Source organism: Typopeltis vanoorti, chromosome 14 (genome assembly GCF_054136105.1).
Source record: "Typopeltis vanoorti isolate ZY-2024b chromosome 14, IOZ_Tvanoo_1.0, whole genome shotgun sequence".
NCBI lineage: Eukaryota > Metazoa > Arthropoda > Arachnida > Uropygi > Thelyphonidae > Typopeltis > Typopeltis vanoorti.
In genome coordinates this window covers 20,024,047-20,049,248 of record NC_143562.1, presented here as the reverse complement: position 1 = coordinate 20,049,248, position 25,202 = coordinate 20,024,047, and the positions used below count along the sequence as shown (strand labels likewise).

Below are 25,202 nucleotides of genomic sequence, written 5' to 3'. Positions count from 1 at the left end.
ACAGTTGCTATTGATTTTTTCGTTCGTCTACGAAAATTTTCAGTTTTGTTTGGTAGTATATTACCTTAAATGCTATCTTAAATCGAACATTTAAATTATGTACAATCAGTGGCGCACCCAGAGGAGTCAATGCCCCCCCCCCCAAAAAAAAAGAAAAAGGAAAAAACACTAGAAAATTTTCCAAAAATCTTTCCTAATTAAAATTTATTTTTTTTTATTTATGTTGTGTCTTCTATTCCCATACTATTTATGAATTAGCGGTCACATAAGGTGAGAATACCTTATAGCTCTCGGGAATCACTGCCGCTGTGAACGCAAGGCGAACGAAGTAGTGCTCGGGCGTACCGAGCTTGCTACTACGTTTGCCCGAGCCGGGCTAGAGGAGATCCTGGGTTGCATGCATTGGCAATCCTTATAGATCTCGGTCGTAGGTAATGCGTAGTATGTATTCTCAAACCGTTTACTAAACTCGGTCCTCCAGATTAAATCTTGAGTGCTCCTCCCTCCCCCCAGCAAGATTAATTCCTGAGTGCACCACTATGTACAATTAAGTGACGACGAATGAAAATTTTAAGTGGGGATGCTACGTATACAAAATAAGAAAAATAATCCCTTTTTTCCTGATCAGTAACCAATTTATTAAAAAGTAAATTTACATATTAAAAAATTGCTTTATTAAAAATATTATAAACTAAAAAAAATCAGCTAACGCCTTTTTCATTCAATTATAAGGCCTTTACACCCTATCTAACTTTTGGAGACTGAGTGAGCAGTCAATCTCCACCAGTAGCCAATCACAGATAGCTGGCCCATGTCTATCATTAATTATAGGTTGCCACTGATGAAGAGACTCGTAAACAACTGCTGCCATTCTCTTGGTACCTGATCCTAACAGGATATGTTACTGTCTGAAATAATGTGGGTAATAAGGTCGATTTTCTTGAGTTTATGGGATGAAAAACCCGAGTTTTTCATCCCATAATGTAATGGGAGAAAAAACCTGCTTGCCCATGCCAGAGATCGACTAACTCGGGAATCGGTTAAAGATAGGCTTAGAAAAAGTTACTCCAGTCGGCGACTAGACTTGAACTGAAGTCTATCTTTGAGCGACCAAGCACACAGACGAAGCAAGCACCATTTTTACTGAGCTACACAGATGGCCCATTCTTCTAAATGGACTGCCTGTGTAGGTGGCCCATTTAGAAAAATTTCAATAACCTTTTCATTAAAATTTGTAATTTGCAAAATCATGTTTTTTGACACTTGTCATAATTCAGTCTTGTATCTATAATAAATAAATAAATAATTATATGTTCTTATAACAGAATAAAATAAGATTTACCAAAAATATTTCACCCTCACCAAACGCACACCAATAATAAAAGTTTTGTATCTCACAGAAATACGCACACAAGCATACAATTTACCTGCGACACTGCTCCACGAGCAGTGTCGGATTCACTTATTACATACAGTGACAAGTGCAAACGAATATCGGCGAGTCTAGCCGCAACTGACCAAACGTGATAATTCCGACACTTTTATTAAAAATATTAATAATTATTTTTAATAAAAATATTAAAAATATTAAAAACTTATTATTAATAAATTAATAATAAATTAACAAACAAATGCACGAGTGCATTTGTTTCTTAATCTAAAGCGTTAATCGAACAATTCCAATTAATAACTATTCAATCAATGTCAAGACATAAGCTATAACCTTTAACATGCTGTAATTGCATTTATATAATGTAAGTGTTGTTATTATTTATAAATACAAACAAAATTTAATTTTTCGTTTTTTCCTTGGGGGTGCTGCTGCAGTGTCTCAGTGAGGGTCGTCGCCAGATTAGATTGCGTCCTGAGGCAAACAATTAAATATCGTTCTTGATGGATTAAAAATATAAGAAAATCTCTAATTGCTCCTTTGTTTTTATTACAAGAGAAACAGTAATGCAAAACGATTACATAATAATATTAATTAAATGTTCGCTCTACGGGGATATCGCACAAGAAAACTGTTTATAAGCTCTTCTAAATTTAAATTATAAGCTATGCCCGCCTCTATCGATATGGTTGCTAGACCATCCTATTCTTTCTTGGGTCATTGCTGTTCGCAAATAATTTTCAATCAGTTTAAGCTTAGAAAAACTTCTTTCCGCACTTAGAATTGTTAGCTATTATATTCAGGGCCGACGGAAGCGGCATGCGGTGCATGCGGGCGCTGCCGCTGGGGCACCGTTCATAAGTTCATTTTTAACAAACAAAATTTTTATCATGAAAACAAAAAAATCTTAGAATGATCAATATTAAAATACATATTGGCTGGATACACCGAATAAAAATTAAAAAAAATTGCATATTGCCGCCTCTTTAATCAGCCGGCTGCTTACAATTTTGCAGCGAGAGCAGGCTAAATGCTTGCCTAAAGAATGTTGTGTCTACTGCAGTCTATCGTGAAATGGTGAACGGTTTTTATGTGCAAAAACGAATTTTCGTACAAAACATTTGTTGTTAGTTAACCAGTCATATGGTACGCATCTCAGTAGGCTACTGACAGTAGCGCAGTGCGGACTATTATTTCTTCTCTGTGTCGTGTTGTGTAATAATTTCTTGTGGGTATAAAATAGAAATGGAATCAAAAATTTAAAAAAAAGTTATCTGGTGCACAAAATCGTAAGCGTCATGCTGCGAAAGAAGCAGATATTAAGAAACAAACTGGGGCTCTTAATAAGTTTGTTAAAATATTAAAATATTCTGATGCAGATTGTAACCAACTCGATACATCAGAAATCCGAGTTGAAGAACAGTGCACATCATCCAGTTTTCATGAAGGTACTTTGCAACTATTGAGCAAGATAACAAGACGCAGGATTTAAGTGAAAAACAGTTAGGAGAAGATTTAGTTGTAGATGACCACGAAACTAACACATTGTTAGTCTCTGTAAATTTAGAAGATCCAGGTGAATGGGGAAATATTGATGAAAAATTACGAGTTGTTTTAATTGAAATGGGGCCTGTTCAAAAGAAAAATGTAATATATCCCAGAGATACATATGGTCGAAATTTGGCGACACGTATTATAATAGAAAAATGGAAAACGGGGAGCTCGTGCCAAGAACATGGCTCATTTATTCCGAAACTTTAAATTCTGTTTTTTGCTTTTGTTGCAAACCTACCGAATCAAGTAGTCTTGTAGAAGGCTATAACGATTGGAGAAATGTAAGCAAACTTTGCATATACATGAGACTAGTTTAACTCGCATGAAAAATTTCTTAAATTGAAGGAAGTTGATAAAAATTTAAAAAACAAAACTACTATTGAGTGAGAGACTCGATGGAAAAGAAACATTGGACGAGTGTTTTAGAACGCTTGATTGAAATTATAAAATTCCTTGGTAGCCAAAATTTAGCTTTTTGCGGATCATCTGATAAATTGCATGAAAGGAATAATGGCAATTTTTTAAAATTAGTCGAACTGTTTGCGAAGTTTGATCCCGTTATGGAAAATCATGTTGAAAGGATACAATAGAGTATCATTTCAACATGAAACAATAGAGTACACTATTTGAGTAAAGACAGTCAAAATGAAATATTGGAAACTTTAAGTAACGCAATCAGGGATGCAATTTTATTATCAATTCGAAAATCTAAAACTTTTTCATAATTTTAGACTGCACACCTGATGTAAGTAAAACAGAACAAATGACCATTATTATTCGCTTTGTTTCCTGTGACAATGGAATTGTCAAGATCAGGGAAAACATTTTAGGTTTTGCAGATATATCAGATTCCACAGGACGTGGTTTATGTGCAATAATAATGGAACAACTGGAAAAATGGAACATTCCCATTGAAGACATGCGAGGTCAAGGGTATGACAATGGGGAAAATATAAAAGGGAAAAAATATGGGCTCCAAAATTTCTTTTGAACAAAAACCCTGAAGCTTTTTACGTGCCATGTGCTGCTCATACTCTAAATTTAATCATTAAGGATGCAGCCAAAGTGAATGCAGATACAATTAGTTTCTTTGCAATTATTCAAGAAATATACAATTTCTTTTCATTCTTTTTAAAGTTCGTAAAAAAATTAACATTGAAACAGCCATCAGATACGCGATGGGAAGTAAAATGAATGCAATCCGCCCTCTACGATATCAGTTACGAGAAATTTACGATGCACATTTTAAAATTTTAAATAATGAAGATTTTAATAAAGAAACTCAGCATGGAGCACAAACATTATGTGCTAAAATAAAGGACTACAAATTTATTTGCTCTCTTATAACTGGGCATGATTTACTTAACAGAATAAACCCTGTGAGTAAAATGCTTCAAGACAAAAATATGAACATTACACTTACTTTAGAATCTATCGACAACTTAAAAATATTCTTACAAGAGTATCGATCAGATACAAATTTTAAAGAAGTTCTAAAACGGCAAAAGAACTGAGTGAAGAGGTGGATGAAGAACAAGAATTTAAAACTGGTACGGAAGTCCGACGACGAAAGAAGACATGACAATTTGACTACGAGCATCATGACGAAACGCCACAATCGCCAGAAGATAAATTTAGAGTGAATGTGTTTTATGCACTTCTTGCAATGTGTTCGTTAATAGAACGTTTTGAACAACTAAAAACATATTATGATAATTTCAATTTCTTGTATAGATTACTACAAATTAATAACGAAGATTTTCGAAAAAATTATGACGATTTAGAGATTCTCTTGAAGGACGGCGACAATAAAGACGTAAATGCAATATAACTATATGACGAGTTATGTGCTTTCCGGGATATTTTTCGGAAGAATAATTTAAATATTCAAAACCCTTTCGATATTCTTAATTTTATTTTGTCCAATAATTTATCTTTCCCTAACTTTTCGATTGCTTTAAGAACACTATTAACCTTATCTGTTAGTGTAGTGAGCAGTATACGTTCCTTTTCCAAGTTGAAATTGATTAAAAGTAGGTTTTAATTTAAAACCTACTTAAGAACAAGTATGTCACAAAAAAGGATTGTTAGTTTGGCGTTAATAGTTATTGAAAATGAAATATGTGCGGCATTAGACGTTAAGACCATTATTTCTAATTTCGTGAATATGAAATCAAAAACCCTAAAATTTTAATTTAAAAAATGTCAAGTATATTTATGTAATTTAATTTATTTTCTGTTATTTTTAAAAATTTAAATTTTTTGAATATAAATTTTTAAAATTTTTTTAAAATTCTATTTTTTGAATACTTAAATTAAATGTTCTAATTATTTCTGAATTATTTTCTTATTTTCTCATCTATCTTGAGTTTCTTTTATTTTCCTAATAGATAGTTCCACTTATAAAAATTATTGAAACATTTTTACAAGTCACTAAGAATTTAGTAACTTGTAAAATGAAAGATTTTTTAAACTTTAGTTCAAATAAATTTTAACTTTAATTAAAATTCATTTTAATTTTGTTAGCAATTCGGGTCGGTGAGAAGGCTATAATCCCTGTATCATTATATTCAGCGATTAAAGTGAAGTGGCTTTATCAAAATTTGCTTAAACTTTTGAGAATTTTTTGAATATTTGGGTTTTTAACGATTATCCTGCTTAGTCAACACCCCCAGTTCGTTACATTTAGAAAACCAACGTGTGGCTGTTCTGTCAAAATTTATTTAATAAATTTGAAATAATTAAAATTTTTATTTATCGTAAAAAAAATAAATAAATAAAATTTTTATTATCGTAAAAGAACCACACAACCCCGGATCGTTGTTACAGGGGCGCTTAGATAGACATTGCATGCGGGCGGCAAAGACCCTAGCGCCGGCTCTGATTATATTAATGGATATTAGTGGATGAATGCACCTTTCCAACCTAAAATATAAATATGGATTCATATTCAACTCATCATTTCCGAGATTGCATGGAACAGAAAAATGGAAGCAAATTAAAATGCTTTGATAAATAAAAATTATATTTAATATGAGAATTTTTATTACACATAAAACTGACTTGGGTGCTTAAGGGTTAAAGCTGTATAACTGAGAGGAGACCTCCACATAGCCTTTAAAGGAATGCGGAGAACCGACCAGGGCTTCTGACCTAATGTCCAATCCTCACCTTCTCGTGGTGCACCCTGTTGGGTATCTACTTGGATACTGAACGGACGAGGATGGGCTGGCAATTTGGGATTTAGCCGACCAAATTGTATTCTTATTGGTTAAACCAAAATAAAAAATGATGGTACAACATGACAAAATTTCATGCCGGCTGGAGCGTCGCCCGGTTAAACAAGGCCCCCGTTGTTTTCGCCAGGGAACCAGGGCGAACAGCGAAAAGTCAGCTACTGGAACAAATCTGAAAACAAACCCCAACTCAACATCACCAGAGTTAAAGATCGGTACTATCAACGTAAGAAGCCTAAATGGCAAAGAAATGGAGCTAGCTGAGGAATTAGATAAGTACCAGATCGACATAATAGGGTTGACTGAAACAAAAAAGACCAAAACTGGTGAGATCTTTTTGAGCAATAAATACAGAATGTTATATTCAGGCAATGACAATCAAGGAAAAGAAGGAGTAGCCATACTATTCAACACAAAATACGAGGCTAATCTTCTTGAATGGCAGTCAGTCTCAAGTAGAGTAATGTGGGCAAATATGAGAATGGGGAACTGGATAATGAGACTTATTTGTGCCTATGGTCCCATAGAAGGTTCTACTAAGGTAGAAGTGGAGGAATTTTTTGACGCTTTAGAAAAAGCAACTGACACAATGAAAAAGGAAAAGTTGGTCCTTGTTGGGGATCTAAATAGCAGAGTAGGAAATAATTGTGAGACATATAAAAATATTTTGGGAAAATTTGGAGAAAAGAGCAAAGGTAATAATAATGGCAAATATCTGTTGGATTTCTGCTCAGGACGGACTGGTTATTACTAACACCATGTTCCAACATAAAAATGTGCACAAATTCACATGGAGAGAAGAGGCTAGGAATAAGAAAAGTCTCATTGACTATGTTATTGTTGATAGTGATGTTTTCTCCCTGGTGCAGGACACCAGAGTGTACAGAGGATTTGAAATTGGAAGTGATCACTATTTAGTCTTGAGCAGGATAAAATTGAATTTCATATTGAAAAGAATAACATGTAAGAAAGTTTTAAAGCGAATAAAAGTTGAGCATCTCTCAGATGTGAACTGTAGACTAAAATACAGAAAGATTATTGAAAAGAAAATGAAAGAGTTTGAGAACAGGAATCAAACCTTGGAGATTCAGTGGCAAACTCTGAAGAAAACATTGATTGATTCTGCCAGAGAGGCATGTGGTGAGGTTATGTGCAAGGATAAAAAAATCAGAACTCCCTGGTGGACACAGGAAGTTAAAGAGGAAGTGAAGGAAAAGAAGAAAGCATATCAAAAGTTCCTGGCAAATAAGTCAGCTTTTACTCTTACAAAATACAGAGACAAATGTAAGAAAGCTAAACAGTGTGTAAAACTAGCTAAACAAAAGTCATGGGAGGACTTTGGCAAGAATATAGAAAATAAATATCAAGAAGGTGACAAAATATTCTGGAGGTTGTTGAAGATGCTTAAGAATGGAGGAAAGAGTGCTGTAAAAGGAGTTAGAGATGATAAAGGTGACATGAAAATAGGAGAAAAAAAAAGATATCCTTGAAGTATGGAGTAATTACTTTGAAAAACTGCTAAATGAAACAAGCAGTGATGACAGTACAGTGATAAAAAACACTGACCAGGCATGCAGTCAGGAATACATATCCATACTTGAAGTAGAAAAAGCTATCAAAGGCTTGAAATGTGGAAAGGCAGCAGGAGTAGATGATATTCGACCAGAAATGCTGAAAATGGTGTCAATGGGGTTATATCAAGCAATACTTAGTCTTTATTTGAGTTGTAAGTCAGCAGTTAGAATTGAAGGAACTACAGGAAGATGGTTTAATGTTAAATCTGGTGTGAGACAAGGACGTACATTATCCCCTCTGTTATTCATTATCTATATGGATCACATTATGAAGGAAAGTGGTATTAAACCTGATATCAAAATTGGAGATGTTAATGTCAGCTCTTTGCTTTATGCGGATGATGTTATACTTCTAAATAAATCCGCTACAAGTCTGCAAGATTCTCTGACTAAATTAAATAGCTCTTGTAATAGATATGGTATGAAGGTCAGCAATAAAAAGACAAAGACAATGAAAATTGGCAGAATCATTGAAAATGTCAACTGTGTTGTGAATGGAGAACCTGTGGAACATGTAAAACATTTCAGTTACTTAGGCACGATTTTTACTGAAGATGGTAAATTAAATATAGAAATAGACAACAGAATCAGCAAAGCTGGTATCGTGGGAAGTCAATTGAATAAATTCATATGGAATAAGAGAAAAATTAGTCGGAACACTAAATTAACTGTATACAAGACAGTGTTCAAACCAGTTTTAACTTATGGATCTGAGTCAGAAGTAAAACACTTGACCAAAGACTAGAGACCGCAGATATGAGAGTCCTGAGAAAGATTAGAGGCGTGAACAGATGGCATCAATGGCAATATCATATTAAAAACGAGTATATTAGGTAAGAACTTGACATTGTCAGCATCCAGGAATGCGTTAGCAGAGCTAATCTCAGGTCACTTAAATACTTAAATAGAATGGGCGAAGAAAGATTAGCAAAACAAGTGTTCTCTGCCAGGTTGGCAGGAAAACGACCCAGAGGAAGACCAAGATATAGGTGGATTGATACGATACAAAGTGCCTTAGACGATAGAAATATAAGATCTGATAATGTTGGAGTCTTGACAAGTAACAGACTGATTTGGAGGAAAATTGTAGATAGGAAGTTAGTAATGATGTAAATTTTTCATGTAGTACTGTCATATCCTGTACACCCCTTGAGGGTACATGGCAGTAATTTGATGATGATGATGATGATGATAAAACTGACTTAATTTTGTTTAAAAATTTTTTTGCCAATATTTGTAAATGTAGTTAAGAGAGAGAAATTTTTATTTCTGTAAATTCATAATGGCTAGCTGAATAACGTTTACTTGATTGAGATTAAGAATTGATTGCATTTGGGATGAATTGATTTGCAATTGTCGCGAGTGGTAGTGAATTTATTAGGTGAAAAAGTTTATTTTATGTTCTGCAAGTAACTTGATTTTTACTTTAGTGTTTGTAAAAAGTAGTAGCTGTTCAACAGGTAAAAAGTTTATTTAAATTATGAAAAATTCCTTTTTAAATAAATTAAAGTTTTTCATGCGCCTTTCTTAAAAAAAGGTACACATAAAGATTTAAAAAAAAAAGATTAATTGCAAAATTCTTTTTTTAATCGAGCTGTTATGAAAATGGACTATTAATAGTAATATAATGCACTAGTTGAAACATAACTGTTTGGCGTATTAAATCTATATAAATAATTGCGAAATTATTGATAATTTATCTACAAACAACGGATATCAGATACGCGCTTTGCCAAACGACACTTGTAAATCATTACCAAGCGATTACCAGACACGCATATTGAGCAATTTCAATATAAAAAAAAATTAAGTCGGTGCCGTTTACAAACAGTCATAAAAATATGTCGTTTATGCCTACTATTGATATTTTCTTTTGCCTTTATCTTTCATTCCAATTCTAAGATATTCGCTTAAATAATAAAGACATCTTTTCTTGTTTATTGTGCTTAAACTGCCGACTCAGTAATATAAAACATATGCGTTTTATTTTATTTTATTTCCTGCGTCCATTTGTGACCAAGTATATTCTTCAGAAAGTTCTAGATCATGATTATTAAATGCGTTAAATGCACATCATCTGGAAATGCACTGCATCACGACAGCCTTGGCCGTTGGCGTCCTACAGACACATACCCACACAGGGAGGGCCACATATTGCTGATAAACATGACAGTTAAAAAAGTTACTGCAAGCACTTCACGGCGACCAATCGCATCTCTTTTCTCGAAACCTCCTTTGCAGGGATCTTTAAAGCGAGTAGAAGTAACCAACAGAGCAGTACGGATTACTCTGGAGGTAAGGCTGTTACTTTTTCTTCTTCTCCTCCTCCATAAGTGTGAGTAATTGAAGTAGATGGTTTTCGTTTGCTTTTTAAAACGATTTTCTTTTAATGCCCTAGTAAATAGAGGTAAATGTTTTATTTGTGTTTTATTACTGATATTTTAAAGTATAGTTTATGGGCATAAGATTTGCATCAGCTTTAAATGTTAATTATACAGTCAGATTTTATAATTTTTTTTTCTGCCATTTTATCAAATCGTTTCAATGTTTTTTTTCTTTTGTTATTTATGATGACATTTTTTCTCCTCCTATAAATTGAACTGGTTTAAAACGAGTCTAAATTCGTAATTTAGTTTGCTAGATCTATTTTTGAAGGCAAGAATCTTTAATAAATATTTTTTAATGAAAAATGTTCTCATAGAAAGGAAATATACATGATACATATTAAACTAACACTATATTCCATAATAAATATTGGTATATTCCTTAATATATTATGAAATAAATTATGCCATAATTCCAGAGAATATGTTAGGTATATTATTGGTCAATATATATTAATATTGATATCAATATGAATATATTCATTTATTATGGTATTGACCAATACCATAATAAATTGGGCGTAAAAATATAAACATTTTACAATAATATAATTTTGGAAATACCAGTAATTCATTTGTATGGAGAAAAAAATGTCAAGACAAACTGGACCCTTTTTTTTTTTATTTTCAGTTCAACATTCACTGTAAGTAAACTGTGGTATCTGGGAAAGCAAATAAAGTAAGATGGGCCATGGTGGTTTTTCAAAGTGGTTTCGAGATTAAATAAAAGTCGTTGTTTGAAAAGAAGAAAGCGTGGGGGTAAAAGTTACTGGTATATATCAAAGATAAGATGGGGGAGAAATAAGTGAAAGGAACAGGAAGAAGAAGATAAATTTAATCTGTTTTTTGTATGAGTGAAAGAGAAGAAAAAAAAGAAGGGAGGAGATAAGACCTGGAATCAAAAAGAAAGAATAAGAAATTGTAACTGTCTGAATGAGACACTCAGGGTAGAAGAAATGCCAGAGGAATTTATTTTCTGGAAACAAAAGAAAAATTGGACAAATAATATTGGACAAAAAGAGACAAACCAAGATCTGTCCTTTCGGGAATGAGGAAGATATAAATATATTATTCTCAATTGAAACACTCGTAGAAGATAACATTAGAGAATATATGAGAGAGAGAGCAAGATGACAAGCTATTCTAAAAGAAGATGGAATATTATTCTGTATTCATAAAATCCAAATCAGAGAGAAGCGTAAAATGTCATTGAAGATGTTTATTTTAAACATCTTCAATGTTATCCAATATATATATATATATATATATATTGGTAATTTCAACGAAACATTTCATAAGCGAATTCCGACCAGGAAGGTATTTCAAATAATAAGGTAATATCATATCACGCGTGAAAACCAATCTTTTGGGGTTTGAATCAGCGAAGAGAGCGTTTGCGTCGTTTGTTTCCTCATACCACCACCAGGGGACATCACACCGTGCCGTCCAGCTGCACCATCGGTTGTAAGTGGCAAGACGGCCATAAATATGCTCATCGTGATCCGAATTCTATATGTTAAGGGTACCTAAACGGATTATGATCCATGACCATTTAATTGAATTGTACCCAGCCAAAGGTCATCTCATCAAAACAGGTTTGAGTTTGGTATGATCCCTTTGTAATGAAAGTTCTGTACTACCCACTGCACTTTTGAGCTTGCACACCCAATGATTTTTATCTTTTTTTTTTTTTTTTTGAACAAGTGAAGAAGCATCCAGCTAGCAAGTGATTTGTAGTCGATGGCGGTTTACATCAAGTTGCCATTTCTTAGTTAAAAGACAATTGACAAGAATTACTTCTTTGTCTTTAGCTGTATAATTGATCTATATATCTTCTTCTTCTTCTAAGCCCTTTTTTTTTTAACCCCCACCTTATCTTTCTCTGTTGAAGGCCTTCCAACGCCAACATTCTTCAGCCATCTCCACTAAGTCATTCTTTAATATTTTAACTGGTCGTCCAGGCATTTGTCTTCCTTCATATCGATGCTACTGAGTGATTGTCTTTGTCCATCTATCGCTTTTCATCCTTGCAGTATGTCCTGCTAATCACTATTTTAATTTTTAAATATATTTTCTATATCCAACACTTTTGTTTGTTTTCTTATATCGCCATTCCTTATTATGTCGTGCAGTCTGATGTTTATCGTGGCTCTTTGCATTCCACGCTCAGATTTCCTCATCCTGTCCAGTATTTGTTTGGTTATTATCTGATCCGTATGACATAACTGAGGTGGCACATGGTTGAACAGTTGGGCCTCTTCCGAACAGTTTATTTGCACATTTGTTTCGGATTTGTTGTTACTTCGCGTTATAACTGGAATATCTAAGAAGGAGGGGGGAGGGGTATCATTTTAGAAAGTTTTAGAAAGATTTATAATAAAATGAACTCTATTCTGTGCACAATATAAAATATTAAATTTATTCTCAGCGTTCATATTCACACGATTTATTTCTTAGCACGCACATGTTTGCGGATGTTTTTTCGGCTATTGACATCGCAATTAAATTCACGAATTTACACATTTAAAATAACTGAGACTGGTTTGTTTTCCTACTTAATGAGTTCATTTATATCCAGCGTATTATGTTTGCCCTGGTAATTTAAAGATTGTTTGTGTAACTTTCTGTTTCATACAAATGAGTTTAATTAACACCTTTCGTTAATTAGTTTCTCTTCCCCCCCCAAAAAAAAATCAGTTATTGTTTGAACACTGTTTACTCAAAATTCCAAAAGTATTGCACTGAATTCGATTTGAAATAGCGGATTGTGAGCAAATAAAGTACTAAAACTCTGATAGATGGAATGCTGTGGTTAATTTTCTCCTGATTAAACATCAGTTACAGCGTTTTAACGCATGTGCTTAATTGTAGGGGAAGCTATTCAAACTTACTACATCGAGAAAGAGTGGGGGGGGGGGAAGAGCAATCACTGAGAACGCTTTGTGTGTAATGAGTTCTAAGTCCAGTGAAAAGGTACTTGACTCTTGATATTTTTGTTCGTATTTTTATTGATAAAATAAACATAATTCTCGAAGCGAATTCTACTTCGCAAACTTGAATTTGTTTCTGAAGAAAATCGTGCAGAACATTATCTCCCTCATTGACTTAGGGTCATAGCCAGGGCCGGATTTAGACTTGCTGAGACCCTAAGCTATACAAAACCCAGAGGTCCCCTACTGTTTTAAATTACATCAGCTGGTCTCAGAAAAATTTAAAATATATACGCCTTTTTAATATATGAAAATATATTGTCTTTTAATTTTTAGGTCCCGGCAGATTGCGAGGCCCTAAGCTGTAGCTTTTTTTACTTATACGTAAATCCGGCACTGGTCATAGCATATCCTCTTTTAATAGGAACAATAAAAATAAAAACGTTAGATTATACATTATATTTCAGTTGTGTTTAAGATTTTGAGCTCATTCATAACTTCAGTTAGCTTTGAGTTCTTTAGCGGTATCTGATACGGTATTTCTTCTTTTACTACCAGAACTTAATATTATCTTATTAATCGCAATATAAAAGGAAGAATCTCTCTCTCTCTCTCTCTCTCTCTCTCTCTCACACACACACACACACACACACACACACACACACACACACACACACACACACACACACACACACACAGAGAGAGAGCGATCATCGATTTCCGAATTGCTCTTTTTTTTTTTTTTTTTGGACACCATAAAGTATTTTTAATGAGAAACCGTATTCTAATATTTGGGAGATTTCGAATTTCTATAGATTAGCAGTAAAATTATTGATAGTTCTCTCAGCCTCTAGAAATCATGGTGTCAAGTAAAGAACCTTGCTCACTCAAGACGCTACTTACTTTGCTAATAATTTGTTTGCAAAATGTAGTACACCGCTATGAGGCTGTGTATAATATCTTTAAGTGCGTTGATTCTTCTGATCAGTTGTTTGTTTTTAAGAATGAAAAACCGAGTTTCCTAAAAGAAAAACTCTACCACGTCGACATGAGATTGACTAACTCACCTTGTGGTGAAAAGCCTTTATAGAGGTTCTTCGCATCCTAGATGGGATTCGAACCCAGTTCTTTCCAACTGAATGGCATCGTCGTGGCCAACTGAGCTAAGAAGGCTCCTTACAACAAACAAGGTTGGGTCATGCCGATAATAAAAACCGTCTACCCAGATTTACTCATTTTCAGCGGGTCTAAGTCCTCTTCGTCCAGTGGCATGACTAAGGCAAGGGATTATTAAATTTGATATCGAACGTATATTTTCATTAAACTGCGCAAATCGCAACTGATCTATCGAATACCGAATCGTTTTTAGTTAGCTAGTGTGATATTTTACTATGGATATTTTTCTTCGGTTGTTAACTATGCGGACCATGGAAGGGATGGTATGTTAAGTGAAAAACTCTTACTAAAATCTGGGACAAGTCTAGAACCTGCTATAGTATTTTTATTTTATTTTTTCTATAGAGTTGGTGGACTGAAACAGATCTTAAACAAGAACGCTTTTACTAACATCATGCGTTCTGGAATTCAATACTCAGTATCTGAATTGACTGATATAAATTATATTTTTCGTTATTAATTAAATACTAGTAAATTATATGATAATGGAATTAAAAGAGATCACATATGAATAATGTTTAAGTTAATCGAATAAGATGAATACTCTATAATGATTTAGATAGTTAGCATGAAATTTACAAATAAAAAAAAGCATAACTTTTATTTATTCCTTTTGATATGACGTTAGCTGTAATGATCCTGCCACCTGTCAGAACGTTATTTAACAATAAGGAATGTCGGAAAATAATTTAATTAGAGATGAGAATAAGCGCCATCTGTCTTCAAAATATTCAATATTGCTATTGATAAATTCAAAGAAACAAAATTAATTAATACTTTTAAGGTGTGAATATACAAGAATAAATAAGAATATTAATATTGTAACTACGAGATATACTGTAAGGGGATTCTATATACTTATTATTAATAATAATCAAGTATATATAATTAATTAGTTGCTGACAGATATTTTTTATTGAAAACCATGATATTTTTCATACAGACACGCGGCAAAACGAGATTCTCAAAAGTATTCTGCAGTAATATTTGAAGCCAAAAGGATTTAATATTCACTACAGAACTTTATTTGCGAAAGTTCTGCGGTGAATATATTAGAGATATGAATACATCTTCAGTCTATCTCCTATTCCTGTTCATTACTGATCAATAAAGTTGTGGACGGCATGCATACTATTCGTGATTTAAGTCATTTTATTATGGCATGCATACTATAGTTTGTACTTCAAACTATGGGATATTGCGTGCTCCGTAAATTTCAAACCATAACCGTAGAATAGGGGCTGAAAATATTAGGAAATGCATTGGAGTGTAGCAAGCAATCAACAAACCCTGCATATTCTGTAATTTAAATTATCCTCCCACCCCTCCTGAATTCAGAAAGAGCTGAAAACATATCTTTGGAAATGCTATTGAAAGTCGGGTCATTCAGAATTATTGTTCTTATACCAGATTCTGTGTTCTCTGGCTGATTTGGTATAAGACAATTATGTCTGAAACGATTTTTACAGTTTAGAAAATGCGTAGAGAAAGGTTTTTACATACGTGATTGAAACTCGGGTCATTTTAAATCATTCTTCAGCAGGAAGGAGTTGGTAATTAAGTCCAGGGATTTAGTAAAATCCACAGAGAAGTTGAAGATGAAGCCGACTCTAAACTAAATGGTGTTTCCTTCCTCGTCAAAGAACCAAAACTCAAGTTGCTTCTTTACGGATAAGGAAACCCAAGAGATCCCTAGTTTTCAGATCAACAATGGTTGGTCGATCGGAGGGATTTTAAACTGCGTCTCCAGTTTGTAGCTTTGGGTCATCTATCGTTTTGCCAAAAATAACGAAATTAAGTTTGATGTTTGATATCGTCGTTAAATGCAAACGAAATATCTTTTGTAAAAATGAAATATATCTATTTAAAAAAGGAAATATATTTTTCTAATTAACGAGACTGTGAGAAATACCGAAAGATCCACATAAGAACAGAGATTGCTGTGTAAGAGCCCATAATTTAGATTATAACTGATTGTATCTATGATTAAGATATTTCCAAGGATGGCATCAGACATTTTCTAAAATTTTGAATTAAAGAATCAATTCTTCATATCGGTTACAAAATAATAAAAATAACACATTTTCTTTACTTGAATGGAGTAAACAGCAGTCTTTAAATACATTATTTTTATTACTTTTTCATCATCGTCACAATTTAGTCCATTTCTGCTTATGCTACATGCAGGACGATGTTCCTAATGCTAACTAATAGTTATTTGTGCATACTTGTGTTTTGCCGAGTTGTTAGGTAAAGAACCTGAGTTTCATACAAAAAAAAAATCGCCTGCGTCATAGATTAGATAGCTCTTAAACCTGCTGGAAAAAAGGACCAAAAAAGAGTTCTGCTGGTGACTAAATTCGAATCTAAAAATTTTTCTTCCGTCGCCTAATGTCATTAAACCTACTTGGTGCTACTAAGGCTACTTATCTCATATCTAAAACATCTTTGGCAAACTCAATTACCGTATTTAACTCTCCATGGGCTACCGGTGGAGATTGAACTGAGTACTCAGTCTCCAAAAAAGTTAGAGCGAAAACTGCCTTATGCCTATTCCCTAAGAAATAAAAGACATTAGCATTAGTTTATTATTCATTTTATAGCAGTAAAGCTATATTAATTTTAATAATAATATTAATTTTGCTATTTATTTCATGGCAATTGAGTAGGCGTAACATATCTATAAACCAACTCATTCCCATCCATTACAATAAAGGATGGTAAAACGGAAGTTTGTGCAGTCAGTGTTGATGAGATGAAGGCCATGTGAGCAATATCCCTAAGGAAGTATTCAGTAACTATTTGTTCATCATTTGAAAGGATTTATTATTATGTGCATTTAAGAACGTAAGCAGGAAGTCTTTTATGTCTTCCTTCCTGTTTTACGGTTATATGTAGACACATTGTATACTATGCAGGCTTTGGAAACTGAGATCCGACGAAAAATGATGATTAACCCTTATTCCCGTAATCGTTACATCTATACACCCTCTGTCCAAAAAAGAAACCGAACTTTTGATAGAAAATAAAACACAGGCCAATTATAATTATTGAAATCATTTATTTCAATCAATATATTCTCCCTCAGCTTCGATACAGCGTTTGGCAGGGTCAATTAATTCGTTAAATTAATTTTTTATATCGGTTTTTGGGATACTGCCGCTTGAACGTTTTCAATGGTGTCGTATCGCTTTCCTTTCATCGGCAAATGAAGTCGGGGGAAGAGAAAGAAGTCACAGGGTGCTAATTCAGGTGAATACGGCGAGTGATCTAACACACAAACTTGGTTTTTGCTCAAAAACTGTCTCACAATGTTCGAACGATGAGATGGTGCATTATCGTACAAAAGTGACCAGCTGCCTGCATCACGATATTCATGCTATACGCGACGAATTCTTGCTATCAATCGCTTCAAAACTTCGAGATAAAACTCACTATTGACCGTTTGGCCAGACGGAACGAATTCTTTGTGGATATTGGAATCGTAGAAAGGAATCACCATTATCTTTACTTTTGACTTCACTAAGCGACTTTTTTTTTTTTCGGATGCCCCTCTTCTGGTGGCTCCACTCAGCACTCTGGCGCTTTGTTTCGGGCTCATACTCACCACGTTTCGCCACTAGTAAAGATCGTTTCAAGGAAGTTTGAGCCTTACGAGCGGTTTTAATGAGATCCTTGCAGTGTTCAATTCGATACATTTTTTGGTCGTCGGTCAACTTGTGGGGAACAAATCGCGAATTCAATTTACGAAGGCCCAAACTCTCGGTCAATATGTTGTGCACAGTTGATTTTGGAATTCCCAATTCATCTTCAATCAATCTCACAGACGATTTCAGGTTTTCTTTGATGAAATCACGCACTTTTTGGATATTGACTTTGCTCAGTCCAGTTTTTGGACGGCCCGGCTTTTCGTCGTCCTCAATCATCTCACGATCACTTTGAAATTGCTTAAACCACTCGTAAACTTGAGTACGGGATAAGCATTCGTATGCTTTTTGAAGCATTTGATGCGTTTCGGTAAAACTTTTAACAAGTTTAGCACAAAAGTCAATCGCAGCTCTCTGTTTGAAACTCATTTTGCTACCGTTCGTCAAAACATACTGTCACTCTTGGCACTATAACTCGGCTTCGAATGAAACAAATGTCATAAACAGTTGACACAACACTAGTGAAGGTTGCCGCTTTCGACAACAAAAAGATGCAACAGGTGGCGCCACTAGTTTCTTCTATTTTCGAAAAGTTCCGTTTCTTTTTGGACAGAGGGTGTATATTGCCTTTTTTTTTTTTTTTCTGGCTAGTTTGCCCATTTTGCGGAATTAAAAACTGGAGTTTCTAGGAAAAGAAAGAGAAAAAAAACCTTGTCCCGTACAAGACTAACTTACCTTCAAATGAAACGCCTAATAAATGTTTATCGCTTTCTGGATTGGATTTGAACCCAGTTCTTTTCCGCCGAAGGAATATTATAGAAACCATTTGGGCTACTTTTATTTTTCTTTACTGAAAGTCTCAAACAGAAAGTAAACTAAACTGTTCGCATGAAAGGCATATTCAGAAGAATTATAAATATCCTTTATTAAAGATATTAAAAATTATATTGTTACAGCACTAGTATATGGAAATAAAACTTGAAATATACTTAAAATAAGATATGAAAATAAATTGCTTTGAAATGATACGTTATAGACAACTGTTAGAATATATTCAGATTAATTATATCTATATAACGAACACTGTGACTCACACGAAGGGGCTGTACAAAGGGGTTAAAAATGTACTTTCCGTGCTGCAGGGGAAAAAAAGCCTTAAAGCCTATTTAAAAATGTAACCTATTGTCATAAACAAAAATAAAATGGACATACATACAACCCAACCTCTATAAAAACATATATATATAATCCAATTTTGAAAACGATATATATATATTGAATGGAGAATAGGCAGTTGTGTGCAGATTTATTCTTATTCAAGTATTTATTCGAATATTTTCCATTATAGTAATATTTTAATAAATGATTAGTTTAATAATTGAATATTTAATAACTGATTGGTATAATCCAGTTTATAGCACACAAATACTATAAACTGAACTACGCCAATGTCTTTTATACGCCTTTTGAATGACATTTCGCTTCGAAATATTTTTAACAAGTTCATCAACCTCGTAACTATTAGCTTTTTCACTATAGCTGCGACTCACAGGAATCATTAGAATATGGGGAGGTGAAACTGGACACCCGATATGTTGAATAGCTCAATGTGTAGTTGTACAGACCTCTAAAGGAAGTCGTTATGAACTTACTCTCTATCCCCACCTCCATTCACTCCCCAAATTCCAGTACTAGTGAGTTTATTTTCATAACGCTTTCCAGATGTGTTATGTGTGTTTAAAAGAACTAGTAAAGCTTGCCGTGATGATTAAGTTAACAAGGTCGGATGTTCCATTGGTAGAAAAGAGAAGGGGGGAGTGCACATGTAGTGACAAATAGTGATCTCTTGAATATCAGTTGTTGAGGGAACTACTAGTTCAGTACGAGTTTTGTAATTTACGAAAATTAACTCAGCTAAATGATAATACTAGTGTTGGTTTGTAATGCTAATGCCACACACACAAAACTAAAAATAGATACAGCGTTACCGAGTATTAGAAATGTTTAAAACTTCTTGGAATTAAAAATATAATTTGAGATAATTAATATATAAGACCAAATTAAATTAAAATTATTATTATTAGTAGTAGTAGTAGTACAAAAGACAATGTTGCAGTGGTTCCAGTTAAAGCAGTTCACAAGTTATTTTCAGAATGTCAAACAAAAAATGAAAAATTCCAAAACTATTATATAAATTCATGTTTAAAAATGTTTTTAAGTAATTATGTAACCCATATCTCATTCACGGTAATCTGAATTTTGTTCTAGATTACAAAACGTCAATTTCCCCTAGTTTTATTTATTTTTTGTTTTTAGTTCCTGTTTCACCACACACCGCCAGCTGTCACTAGGTGTAAATAATAATCCGAAGTTCCACAGTTAAATATTATCGATACTGTGTCCTTTGAACACGAGTAATCAATATGTTTACAGTATTTGTAAGTAACGAGGTATTTGTCCTTGAACTATTGGCTTGCCCTGACAGATTGTAGACAAGGAGGATAAAAAAAAAAATTAGTAAACTCAATTGAATTTAAACTAAGAAAAATTTTAATTCATTAAGAATTATAATAAGTAGGTCTTCGGATAAAATTAATCTGAGAAAACCTTCGAAGAATAATCTGGAAATCTTTCAAAATGTGAACAGCAGAAAAACGTAGACTTCGTAACCATTGAAAATCGCCTTCTACTTTGAAATCATTGCACTCTAAAAAACCTATCCTATCCCATGGCTTTAATAGGCCTTTAAGGCCCACAACCTTCCAAGCATGCTTGAATTTCGTAATCCGAAGTACCAGGATGGTCACCCCTATGCCTCGAAGTATTCTTGGCTGTATCACAGAGGACGGTTTGCCTGCTTGCGGGATGAAAAACCCCTGCTGTCCATGCCCTAGGCCGGCTAACTTGGCTATGGCAGATCCTAAAGTTCCTCACGTCGTCGACGGGAATCGAACCTAGGACACCCCTTCCCAAGGCATATGGTTGCGAAGCGCAAAGCCACTAGGCTAACCGCGCGGACGCACTTTAAAAAATAAATACATAAATAAATACATACGGTATAAAAATAAAGTTTGTTTATTGAGAAAAAGCCTGGTAGGCATCTAAAGGGACAGTGTGTTCAACTGGCGGTTACACCCTTCTTGATAACCTGTACTGAGTAACCTTTGAATTTCGTTTTCAATTTCGAAAAAAAAAAAAAAAAAAAATGTATGCCGGTGCCAAATCCGAAAAATGTGCAGGAGCAGTACCGTCGAGGGTGTAGCATAGAGGCAGCCTGCCTCAAAGAAGTTTTTCGAAGCTTAAACTGATGAAAAATTATTTGTGAACAGCAATGACCCAAGAAAGATTGATTGTCTGGCAACTATGTCGATAGAGGCAGACATAGCTTATAATTTAAATTTCGAAGAGTTTATAAACAGTTTTATTGTGCGATATCTCCGTAAAGCAAACATTTAATTAATATTAATATGTAATAGTTTTGCATTAATGTTTCTCTTCTAATAAAAACAAAATAGCAATTGGAGCTCTGTGCAGGAGCAATGTTGTGCAGAAACAGACAGCTATTTGTTCGGTACAGCTCCCATGCATGAGCCTCAGTGGACTCATGCATTTATTCGGAGGATACTGAGAGACTACTGATTAACCGTTTGGTCTGCTGGAACAAATTCCTTATGAAAAATATATGAATATTAAAGAAAACAATCTTAGAATTATTTTGACTCGAGACTTCTGCAATCGAACGTTTTGCTGGCTTGGAGGCTTCAGCGATTGCTGTTGCATGCTTTGCTGTTTTGTTTCCGGGTTGTTCAGGGAGCACAAGGAGCAGTGATCAAAATCGTATACCATTGTAGAGAAATTGACTGAGGAAGAAATCGCACTAACGCCATCTTAAACAGTATTTACGCGAGAACTAACGTAATTATCGCAACGCTCATGTTGCGATATAGCGCCCTATCTCGCTGGATAGGGAGTACTCAAGAGGTTGAAATGATATTCTGTTTTGCCCAATTCTATTTACAGTATGCTCATAAAATATATTTGTCTCTTTATTTAATAGGCATACTGCTGCATGCGTGCTGGCATGCAAACAAAAGCGTATGAATCAGAAAGCTTTCTGATTCATCTGAATTAATGATTATCTGATTTTCCCTTTTAGCCGTTTCCGACCATAGGTGACTCTGTAAGCATTTCCCACAAAAGTATTCCTAGTGAGATTTTTACAGGGTAATTCAGCATTGCTTTCCCCAACCCCTCAATTTTATCCGGACTCAGGACCGGCAAATGGCTAGGACATATTCGTGACTGTAATCTATGTATGTTCACTGAGCCAGTTTGCCTGTTTTGGGGGCACAAAATATACTCTAAACCTCCATATGAGACCGGCTAACTCACCTTTAGTCGAAAGAGACCAGATAAAGTTTCCTCATCACTGACGGGAATCGAACTCAGATCCTTCCGACCAAAGGGCTTCGTCTGTGCTGACTGAGCTACGGAAGCTCTGAATTAATGACGACTTATTTTTCAAAGTAATTTGGCTGTGATCAGTTGTCGTTGCCTTTGTAAACATATTCATTACACCCAAACTACCATTAGGATAAAATATATCAAAAATTTAAGCTTCGGATAATGTCCAAATGTTATATTAATTTCAATGGACGCTTCGTATCCATATAATTATTGACGTCAAAGTAGTTTGATAGTTAACCGAATTTAATTTGCAATCATTACAAAGTTAGATCAAATACTCTAAATATGGAAAACAGTTTAATTGTTGTTGCTGCGTGTTTTGTTCTCTTATCAGTTGCTTACCTCTTGGTTGGATTATGTTGTGTCTAAACAAACTGAACTGGAAGTTTGTGCGAAATATTTTATTATTGACTGAAACGTGACCTTGCATGACTCTCCATCTATGACACTACCATTCATGATTCCTCGTTATCATTATTACTCATCTTGATCTACCCCATCTGAGACATTCGGCAGCTTTGGGTTGTGGCTCGTTTCCTGATCAATCTGAGACGTCGAAAATATGTTTAAATACTTAATGAAAGAACTGTTATTGATGTTCTATACCACCCGTCATATACCCTAAAGTCGTTTGGAGGCTTGAAGTAGCTTGAAAAAGTTGCATGTTTGGTCTCTAGACAGGGTTCTAAATTAATTAATCCTTTACCTACCAAAAGTATTAAACGTGCGATACGTTGACAACGTTAAATGGGTGAGAATCGCATAAATGTTTTTTTTTTAAAAAACATTTATACGATACCAAGATACCAAAAGATACCAAGCACTTTTATAAGCTAGGTTTTAATCCTTTTCCCAAGTGAAGCAAACAGACAAATAAGTCAAGTTTGCTCCTGAACGTAGTTCAAGTCTGAGGCAACTCGTGGTAAAGGTGGAGCAAATTCCGATCACTTTCCTTAGTATTTCCCCCAATGCAAAGCATCACAATGCATCTCCTCAAGGGGATGTGCTTTGCATTAAGGGGAAATACTAAGGAAAGTGATCGGAGCTTTCTCTACCTTGCTCCACCTTTACCACGAGTTGCCTCACACTTGAACTACGTTCAGGCGCAAACTAGACTTATTTGTCTGTTTGCTTCACTTGGGAAAAAAGGATTAAAACCTAGCTTATAAAATTGCTTGGTATCTTTAACACACACACACACACACACACACACATATATATGTGTGTGTGTGTGTGTGATATATATATATATATATATAGATGTATCAGTGACTTCGCGTGGCCATTCAGGCTATGTGTGGCTTATGCAACCCACGCAACAAAGTTCACATCAATTTGACTGTATGATTGCATTTTTATTGATATGTGGATTAAGAGTGCCTAGAGCATCAATCTCATCTTAACTGGTCCAATGCAATTAATTGGAAGAGAACTTTGAACACTTTAATTTATCAATTAATATAGTTTTAAATATGGAAAGCATAAAGGTCAAATGAACAATAGCTATGCTTCACGTGCGCCGTTTATGTGAGAAGCATAAAGGGTTTATGCTTCGTGGTGAGATTAGATTATCATTGACAAATACTAGAGTGAGACATGAATAATTTGCATTTTGATGCGACTTAGAAATACAGCCATATAATACGCCCAGAAATGGGAAAAAGTAATCACTTGGACAGTTATTATTTTTCTGGAATGAATCAAAGAAAGGCTGAAATAGCTCCTTTTACTTATCTATACTTACTTATCACAAGTTCCCAACCTTCGACTATAACCAGTGCATCGTCAACAGTGCTTCCCATTGTAAATATGAGCAAAAAAGTTATAAATTATTTATAGAAAACTGTAGATTACCAACTTGTTTATATCGGTGTCCCAAACACTTCAGTTCGCACGTCACTCACGCAAAACAGATTTAATTCAGCAAACAGAGGCAGCAACTAATTACAACTGATGGGTTCGATTGGATGGGTTGATACAATAGCAACCACTGATTTCTGGGTGCTATTGTCTTGGCACACATCCTGCCTCGTCTTCTGGGTGGTTTAAAACCAATGGAACGCTAAGAATTTGACCCACTGCGCCATCTGTACATCTATTCTAAAGGCTCAAAAGCATATTTGTCCACTGTACACCGGGTTTTTTTAACGAGAATATGATGCCATGTTTACGAGTCAAAAAGTGTCCCCCTTCATGAAGCATTAGTATATCATGTTTACTTTTAAGAATCACGCGAAAACTGGAAACAATTAGAGTTATTATTATTATTATTATTATTATTATTCCTGATACCTCCAAGGAGTCCGAAGACTCATCGCGGGAGGACACCTACAACTGTCTCAACTACTACACCGAACCTCTACTACGAATCATCTCGATCAACACCATCTACCGCCCACCTCCACCAATACCACAACTAGTATTTTTTGTCTGTAAATTGCGTGTGTTCTGAAGGGCCGATTTGTCTGTATGCGGGATGAAAAACCCGAGTTTCCGGGAGAAAAAACCCTGCTACCTCCGTATGAGATCGGCTAACTCGCCTTCGATTGAAATCGTCCAGATAAAGATTCCTCCCGTCGCGACGAGAATCGAACTTAGGCCTATTCCAATCGAAGGGCGCAATGTACCGTCGTTCGAGTTGTTAACAAGAATAAATGCAAAAATATAATATCGGCGATATTGCTATTCCGTGGGTGTGCAACGAACACCTAGCATACCCTGAATATAGGCCCCCGATATGTATCTATAGCGTATATAATTTTATTTCAGAAAATGTGTGCCCTGTATTTTTATTTTTGCAACAGTATTTTTACTTACCACAGTATACTGCAGCATACTAAGTAA

At 34.6% G+C, this 25,202-nt stretch overlaps 1 protein-coding gene across 2 annotated transcripts in view; it reads left to right on the top strand.

Moving 5' to 3' along the window:
- The first annotated feature begins 10,091 nt into the window (after window positions 1-10,091).
- The window catches only part of LOC150099280 (SPARC-like), a 91,986-nt gene continuing 76,875 nt past the window's right edge, over window positions 10,092-25,202 (top strand). For both annotated transcript variants that reach the window (XM_090403937.1, XM_090403936.1), the window contains exon 1: window positions 10,092-10,161. In XM_090403937.1, coding sequence (XP_090260063.1) covers window positions 10,107-10,161 — 55 coding nt within the window. In that variant the 5' untranslated portion in view covers window positions 10,092-10,106. The remainder of the gene's footprint in view (window positions 10,162-25,202) is intronic.